The following is a 9,627-nucleotide window of genomic DNA, read 5'->3' on the forward strand; positions in this document are numbered from 1 at the left end:
CTGGCAGGGGGGGCAATTAGGAGTGACCAGGCTGGTAGGAAGGGGGCAGATGGGGGTGACCTGGCTGGCAGCGGGGGGCAGTTAGGGGCGATCAGGCCAGCAAGGGGTGGGGGGCAATTAGGGGCGACCACAGAGGCAGGTGCGCGATTAGGAGCCAGTGGTCCAGGATTGTGAGAGGATGTCTGACTGCCAGTTTAGATATACCGGCAGTCGGATATCCCCCAAGAGGTCTGGGATTGGAGACGGTGCAGGGTGTGCTGAGGCCCCGCCCCCCACCCCGGTGTACTAATTTTGTGCACCAGGCCTCTAATATAATGTTAAAGGGATCAATCCAACAAGAGGCTATAACCCTTCTAAATATTTATGCACCCAATATAGGAGTACCTAAATTTATTTTATTTATTTTTTATATTTTTTTAATTTCAGAAAGGGAGAGGGAGAGTGAGATAGAAACATCAGTGATGATAGAGAATCATTAATCGACTGCCTCCTGGGATTGAGCTCACAACCCAGACATGTGCCCTGACTGGGAATTGAACAATGACCTCTGGGTTCATAGGTCGACACTCAGCCACTGACCCACACCAGCCAGGTGAGGAGCACCTAAATTTATAAAGTAAATTTTGATGGGCATAAAGGGAGAGATTTGCATTAATATAGTCATAGTAGGAGATTTTAACACCCCACTCATATCAAATGATAGATCTTCCAGACAGAAAATCAATAAGGAAACAGCAGCCTTAAATGACACACTAGATCAGATGGATTTAATTGAGATCTTCAGAGCATTTCACCACACAGCAACAGAATGTACATGCTTTTCAAATGGACTGGAATGTTTTCTAGGGTAGACCCCTATGTTGGGACACAAAACAGTCTCAATAAATTTAAGAAGTTTGAAATCATATCAAGCATCTTTTCTGACCATAATGGTATAAAACTAGAAATCAATCACAAGGAAAAACCTGATAATCACACAAAGACATGGAGGCTAAATAAGTTATTAAACAATGGATGGGTTAGCAATAAGATCAAGGAAGATATCAAAAGATACCTTGAAACAAATGAAAATGAAAACACAATAACCCAAAATCGATGGGATACAGTGAAAGCAGTCCAAAGAGGAAAATTCATAGCATTACAGGCCTTCCTCAAGAAAAAAAAAAATCTTAAATAAACAATCTAGCTTTGTACTTAAGGAACTAGATAAAGAACAAGCAAAGCCCAAAGTGAGTAGAAGAAAGGAAATAATAAAGATAGAACAGAAATAAATGAAATAGAGTCTAAAAAAACAATACAAAGGATCAGTGAAACCAAGAACTGGTTCTTTGAAAAGATAAACAAGATTGACAAGCCTTTAACCAGACTCATCAAGGAAACAAAAGAGAGAACCTAAATAAATAAAAGCAAAATTGAAAGAGGAGAAGTAACTGGCACCACAGAAATAGAACAGATTGTAAGAAAATATTATGAACAGCTGTATATCAACAAATTGGACAGTCTGGACCAATTGGGTAAATTTCTAGAAACATACAATGTACCAAAACCAAATCAAGAAAAATCAGAAAATCTGAGTAGACAGATTACAACTAGTGAAATTGAAGCAGTAATCAAAAAAGTCCCAACAAACAAAAGCCCTGTACTGAATGGCTTCATAGGAGAATTTTACCAAACATTCAAAGAAGAACTAACACCTGTCCTTGTCCATCTGTTCCATAAAATTCAAGAGGAGGGAAGATTCCCAAGCTCATTTTACAAAGCCAGCATTATCCTAATTCCAAAACTAGATAAAGACACTACAAAGAAATAAAATTATAGGCCATTACCCTTGGTGAACATAAATGCTAAAATCCCCCCAAAAATATTAGTGAACTAGATTCAGCAGTACATTGAAAAGATCATACATCATGATCAAGTGAGATTTATTCTGAGAATGCAAGGTTGGTACAACTGTATGGTGATTACCAGAGGAAAAGAGGTCTGGGGGGCAGGTAGGAGAGGGTAAAGGGGGATAAATGGTGATGGAAGAATACTTGACTTTTGGTGATGAAGGCAATACAATATACAGATTAGGTATTATAGAATTGTACACTTGAAACCTACATAATTTTATTAACCAGTGTCACCCTAATAGAATCAATAAAAATGTATGAATAAATAAATAAATAAGAAAAACCTGTGAGACATAGGTCTTACCTTCAGGGAGTTCACTATCTAACTTTCTGGCTGGTGGAGGAAGGTGCTGTGCATGACCAGCAGTAAAACAAATAAGATAGAGATTTTGTGTGACAAGGAGATGATAGAAAACAGTGATCTTTCTCCACTGGGGCACTGTCAAGCAGAATGCTGGCCTGTAGTCTGGTCCTGTATTGTAATACTTAGGTTCTTTTTTATTCTATTTTTTAAATAGAGGAATAACACATATACAGTGTACATATATTTTATGTATAGCTGAATATTTACATGTAACTGCCACTCAGATCAAAATTAGTACATTACCAGCATTCTAGAAGGTTCCCAGTCATTGCCACCCTCAGAGATAACCACTATTCTCATCCCTGTCACCATATATAAATTTTGTTTCTTGAGCTTTATGTAAATAGAATCATATAGCTCAGGTTCTTATCTGGGCTAAAGAAGGAGTTAAGAAGAATAGGACCAAGATAATCTATTTATATAAAAACCCTGGGTATAATGCCCGTCACGTCCAAGGCTCGACCAACCAGAAGGAAGTCAGTCAGTCCTGCAAGGGTCGTCTTTGGCAACAGCTGCACCCTCCCCCGAGCTGATTCCCATGAGGGCGAGGTTTGAGGCAGGAACCGGCCCTCAGAGCGTGGACACACTGAGTCCTGGGTCGCCTTGCCAAGGACTGTGCCCTCCCCGAGCCGTTTCCCAGAGCTGTTTCCCGTGAGGGTGAGGTTTGAGGCAGGAACTGGCCCTCGGAGCGTGGAGGCATATTTTTATAAAGTTTTAATACATTATATTAGAGGTCGTGGTGGTACTGTTTTGCCCGCAGCGTCTACAGCAGTGGTTCTCAACTTTCCTAATGCCATGTGACCCTTTAATACAGTTCCTCATGTTGTAGTGACCCCCAATTTCATTGTTACAAATTGAACATAATTAAAGCATAGTGATTAATAACGAAAACAATATGTAATTATATACGTGTTTTCCGATGGTCTTAGGCAACCCCTGTGAAAGGGTCATTCGACCCCCAAAGCAGTTGCGACCCACAGGTTGAGAACCGCTGGTCTACAGGAATTGCGTCTCGGGGGAAGCACCTTTCATTCCCATTAAATGAGTTACTGATTCCATTAAGTGAAACTTTAATTTCTAGACTCGATATAAACAGTGAAGTTGCTAAAACTATTAAAAAGGCCCAACTTCTCATTATTGACGAATGCATCATGGCATCCAGTCATGCTATAAATGCCATAGACAGGTTACTAAGAGAAATTATGAATTTGAATGTTATATTTGGTGGGAAAGTTCTTCTTAGAGGGGATTTTCGACAGTGTCTCCGTATTGTGCCGCATGCTGTGCGATCGGCCATAGTACAAATGAGTTTAAAGTACTGTAATGTTTGGAGATGTTTCAGAAAGTTGTCTCTTAAACAAATATGAGATCAGAGGATTCTGCTTATAGTGGATGGTTTGTAAAACTTGGATATGGCAAACTTAATAGCAGATTTCATTTAGGAATGGATATTATTGAAATCCCCTGTGCAAAAAAACATGGTCAGTTATATGTTGCTTTCTCTTGTGTTTGAAGAGCATGTGATGTTACAGTTAGAGTTCTAAGTATTTCATCATAAGGGAAATGAGTCAAGCACTCTGAAAGTATTTTCACTCTTAATGTGGTGTACAGGGAGATATTAGAATAAGTTTAATCACTTTATCAATCATTTTTTGCATCACTGTTGTTTTTATGTAATGTTTTTGTTTTCATATCATGTTTTTGTTGTTTTTATATCATGCCTCTGTTGTTATATCCTTTTTGTTACTGTTTATTTATTAACACATTTACATATTATTTTCATATACATTTTACTAATTTCCTTTCATCTCTCACACTTCTATTATAGAGAAAGGACAAATAGCAATATTAAAATATTTCCTCTAATTAATTTCCTTTTAATGTGCACAAATTTTGTGCATTGGGCCACTAGTTTCTAAATAATAGAAAAGTTTTACTGATGAATGATTGCCTGTATCTCCAAATCAGATAATCTTACCAATGGTATGCAAACAAGAATGTTGGTAATGAGAAGGAATCTAAAAGGTGATAATTTGGGTCATTGCAACACTCCCAATTAATTAGGAAGCACAGTGGTCTCAGGAGATTACCTTTGGTCAGTGCAGCTAACTGGAGGTGGGAGTTGTAACAGGAAAGAACATGGTGACATCTCCTTGGTAAACCAGGCAGAAGAGCTCTGCCACTGGGGACGGAGGCTGCCTGGGATAGGGTGACTAGTGAAATGAAGTCCTAAAGAGACAAATCTCTTGTTGCTGATTGACTCCGCCCTCTTCATCAAACTTTTGTTGGGGATTCCCTTTCTTTCCCCAGTCCTGGAAGTGTATTGGGGCAAAAGAGGCAGGCGGGAGGGAGGGAGAGTAGATAGGGATTCCCCCAGGCCAGTGAGGACATTTCACAGCATCCTTATGTTTTCCCTTTGTTCAGGTTATTACTTTGGGACTGTGATGATCGGAGCTACAGCTACTACATTGAGGTTTCCACCAACCAGCAACAGTGGACCATGGTGGCCGACAGAACTAAAGTCTCCTGCAAGTAAGTGACATCCTTTGAGGGATGTGTTCCAATTTAAAAAGTCTTCCCAATGGATTCAGAAGGTTCCAATTAAGACTTATAGAATCACTAAATTATATCTTATTTTGAAATTTGAAACATTCTCATGATCCTTTACTTCAGTTTTGACTATTAAGTACTTAGATGAGAATTTACTTTATATGACCAAACAAGCTCTCCTTATTTTGGGATTTGAACTTGATTTTTGAAAATGGCATGTACTAATAAGCAGGGGGAAATATATTTCCCATATACAATTCCGTCTTGTGTCCTCCCCCCACATCCCATACCCCTTTAGGACTTTTTCTTCCCTAGAGAATTTTGCTGATGCAATACAGTTCAGTCATTATTCTGGGACTCTGTCCTGTTCCCCATCCTCATACCATTCTCAGGGTTAGCTTTAAATACTTATCTCATCTCTGTGTTCCCTACGCTGTTACCCAAACTAAGGAAAGTTTGTACCTTAGATTCTTTATAGGCAAACGGGCATTTCATGCATAGGGCATTGGGGCTGTTTGAGCTGACCTGCTGTGGGGGAAGCTAGGAGTCAGGATTCTGCTAGTTCTGACCAGCCTAGACTCATGCCTGGAATGAACATGTACATGTGTATATACCCATGTAACTACCACTCAGATCGAAATGAGCATGTAGACCAGTAGTTCCAACGTGGGGCACATGCCCCACAGGGGGGCAATTTGATTTTTAAGGGAGGCAATTCAAGAATGAGTTATTAACAGTGATTTTTTTGCATTTCTTATGGTTCCAGGGGCCTCATATATAGTATATAAATATATATTATGACATATTTATGCATTTCAGTTCTTTATTATATGTTTTAAAACTTTAGTTGCTATTTTTTCATATCACTTCATATTATTATTATTTTAACAATTTCTTAGTGATTTCTTCCTCAGTACTTCAACTGTCCTTGTGTTCTTTTATTTTTTTCTTTCATGGATGCCATGTTCTTTGGAAGTTTGTTTAGACCAAGTTAATGGCCTTTTAGGCTTCCTCCACGTGAATAGCAGTTCACTTTTTGAAATAATAAGAATTATATGTCATGAGGGCGGACATCAGATTTTAGAGATGCTTAGGTGGGCATGGCCAAAAAAGGTTGGGAAACCCTGGTCTAGATGGTTCCTTCATACTCTTTACCAGTCATTACCTGAGAAGAGCTTAGTACTTTTATATGTAGAGCCAAATTATCTGAGGAGAAAATAATTCACATACCATAAAATTCACCCTTTTAGGTGTATGGAATGATGCTTCAACCAACTAAGCCACCTGGCCAGGGCTCAAATTCACCCTTTTAAATCATACAATTCAGTGGTTTTTAGTATATTCACTATGTAGCCATACCTACTATTTAATGTTTTAGATAATTTTCATCACACCCAAAAGAATCCTACCCAGTAGTAGACTCCCATTTCTCTCCAGCTCCCTCAGCCCCAGCACCCAATATTCTACTTTCTATTTCTATGGGTTTGCATATTCTGGATAGTTCATATAAATAGAATCATATAGTAAGTGATCTTTTGTTCCCGGCTTCTTTCAGGTATAGTTTTCAAGGTTTGTTCATGTTATGGCATGTATCAGCACTTCATTCCTTTTAATGGCTGAATAATATTTCATCATATGGAGATATAGATCACATTTTGTTTATCCGTTCATCATTTTATGAACATTTGAATTGTTTTACTTTTTTAAAATATATTTATTTATTTATTTATTTATTTATTTCAGAGAGGAAGGGAGAGGGAGAGAGAGATAGAAACATCAATGATGAGAATCATTAATCTGCTGCCTCCTTCCCACCCCCTACTGGGGACTGAGCCTACAATCCCGGCATATGCCCTGACAGGGAATCAAACTGGTGACCTCTTGGTTCCTGGGTCGCTCAACTGCTGAGCCACACCTGGCTGGGCTGAATTGTTTTACTTTTAGACTATTATATACAGTGCTACTTTGAACATTCTGTATAAGTCTTTGTGTGAATGTATGCTTTCAGTTCTCTTGGGTATATACCTAGAACTGGAGTAGAATTGCAGGGTGATACAGTTTAAGTTTTTGAGGAACTACCTAACTTTTCCACAGCAGCTGCACCATTTTGCATTCCCACCAGCAATGTATGAGGATTTCAGTTTCTCCACATTCTTCCCAGTACTTATGACTCTTTGTTCATAGCCATCCTAGTGGGAGTGAAGTGGCATCTCATTGTGGTTTTGATTTGTATTTTTTTTTATGGCTAATAATGTGGAAAATCTTTTCATGTACTTTTTGGCTATGATTTGGTAATAGTTTTAATGATGGTTATTTGATGCAATTTCTGACACCCTCACCATTATTGTAGTATTATCATATAGCATATTTATATTGGTTAGGGCAACACTTGCTACTGTAACAAATAGTGACTTCCACATTTCAGTGGCTTAACACAATAGTTTATTTCTCAGTCATGTAACAGTCGATGTGGGTGTTTCTGGCTGTCAAGTGGCCTCTACAGGTGATGATGGAACCCAGCCATCTTCCTTCTGTGGTTCTGCCCTCACCTAGGGCCTCGTCAGCATCACCTACATCTAACTGGCAGCTGGGCAAAGAACAGAGAGAAGGTATTTCTGGTTCTGAACAACTGGGCCTGGGCATAGTGAACATCCCTTCCACTTGCATGACCCAAGAGAGAACTAGTCAGTTGCCAGAGTTAGTAGTAGGACTGGTAAATATGGTCACTTTCTGGTTGGGCAGTGACTTCTCAGTGGAGCACAAATCTTGAAGTCATCTCTGGCATAGCATAAGAAAACTAACAATTATTTAATAACTAGTATTCAGTACTTTGCATATTTTATCTCATTTTGTTCTGAATACAAAGCACCTTGTGGCATAGCTCTTTCTGCTGTACTGCATCGCCTCCTAGCATTAGTAGAGAGCTCAACCAAGACAGATGATGAAAACTGGTAAATGGAGTGTTTCCAAGCTCTAAGAACCCTTTTTATACAAAAGGAAGGCCTTTTTATACAAGTGGTGGCTTAGTGGTTGAGCATAAACCTATGAATCAGGAGGTCACGGTTCGATTCCACATGCCGGGGTTGCTGCGGGCTTGATCTCCAGTAGGAGGTGTGCAGGAGGCAACCTATCAGTGATTCTCTCTCATCACTGATGTTTCTCTTTCTCCTCCCTTCCTCCCTGAAATCAAGAAAAAGTACATAAAAAAAAAGAGGGAGTCCTTCAAGGCCATGAACAGCTGCCCATTTGTCTTTCCATAGTCATGGCTTATTGGGTGTACAGCTCACAGGCCATATCCTCTGCTTCCTCAAAGCTTGACACATCTACTGGTTACAATCACCCATCTCTTCTGTCACTTTATGTGTTACAAATTGAATTCTTCACCTTCTTCACCTCTTTCTTATTTTAAGGTATATTTTTATTGATTTCAGAGAGGAAGGGAGAGAGAGAGAGAGAAACATCAGTGATGGGAGAGTCATGTGCCCTGACCAGGAATTGAACCATGACCTCCTGGTTCATAGGTCAAATGCTCAACTGAGCCACTTGGGCCAGGTGTCTCACCTCTTTCTTTTATGTTCCCCTGTTGAAGGTGTTATACAATGTTGGTTTTCTACAAGAATTGGCTGACTAACTACTGATTGAGATGAATCATAATAATTGTATACTTATTTAAATGGCGTTTTTCTTGATTCAAAAACCCATTCACTTACTAGCACCTTTCCCAGTAGCTTTGCATTAAAGTTATCAATATCTTTCTTTCCTCTTATTTATTTTTCATTTCCATTACTTTATTGGATTTAAATAATTTATATGTTTTTAACTTTGTATATTAGCACTTAGATGCTACAGCAGGAAGTGTTTTAGAAATTACTAAATAGGTAATATATTAGATGAACAAAAGTAGTAGCAAGAAGGCAAGTGCCTGTTAACCCTCTTGGGATCATTGGAACCAGCGGTTGTGGTTTTATGTTATAGGCATAACCACAGTGTACTCTCTTCCATTTTTGTGTTAGGTGTTAACTATAATAGAAGATATGCAGATAATAAAAGAAGAAAGCCCTTCCTTTTTAACTACTATACTCCAGAGCAGTCCTCAAAGAGGATTCTATTAGCTTCAAGAATTGTAGCCTGCTTTTTATTATAATAAAGAATGTGAGTCATGTTATAAATCAAGTTCTATAGGATCTTTACATCCTGCCTTAGATCCTGCCTTAATAGCATTCTGCCTAGTGAAAAAGTAGTCAGAGGGTAGATTTTCACTGTCCTCTGAAAAATACCAGGGAATGAGATTCTCTAGTGTCTCCTGTAAGTCTCTCTGTTCCTGGAGGTTGGGGGGTGTGTGTGGGGGTGTTTCCTTTATTGGTATCTTAAGTTCTTTGCTTTTAGGATAAAGGCTCATTTTCTGTCTTGGATAACCCTGTTTGTGTAATGAGTGCTTTTGTTTTATCCCCAGTTTTTTTGTGATGTTATTAATAAACAGCATTGTGTAAGTTTAGGATGTATAACATAATAATTTGATATATGTAACTATAATAATAAAAGCATAATATGCTAATTAGACCAGATGACCTTCCAGACAAAGCTGTGGAGGCAGAGGCCAAGGCCAAGGCAGCCGAGGCAGCCGCCGCAGCTGCAAGGGCCGAGCCCCTTGCACATCCCCAGTTTTTGTGATGTTATTAATAAACAGCATTGTGTAAGTTTAGGATGTATAACATAATAATTTGATATATGTAACTATAATAATAAAAGCATAATATGCTAATTAGACCAGATGACCTTCCAGACAAAGCTGTGTGGGCAGAGGCCAAGGCCAAGGCAGCC

At 38.9% G+C, this 9,627-nt stretch overlaps 1 protein-coding gene across 2 annotated transcripts in view; it reads left to right on the plus strand.

The window, feature by feature from the left end:
* The window catches only part of BTBD9 (BTB (POZ) domain containing 9), a 444,722-nt gene that overhangs the window by 367,821 nt on the left and 67,274 nt on the right, over positions 1-9,627 (plus strand). For both annotated transcript variants that reach the window (XM_006775885.2, XM_006775884.2), the window contains exon 10: positions 4,681-4,788. In XM_006775885.2, coding sequence (XP_006775948.1) covers positions 4,681-4,788 — 108 coding nt within the window. The remainder of the gene's footprint in view (positions 1-4,680; positions 4,789-9,627) is intronic.

This window comes from Myotis davidii, unplaced genomic scaffold (genome assembly GCF_000327345.1).
Source record: "Myotis davidii unplaced genomic scaffold, ASM32734v1 scaffold289, whole genome shotgun sequence".
In the NCBI taxonomy this organism is placed as follows: domain Eukaryota; kingdom Metazoa; phylum Chordata; class Mammalia; order Chiroptera; family Vespertilionidae; genus Myotis; species Myotis davidii.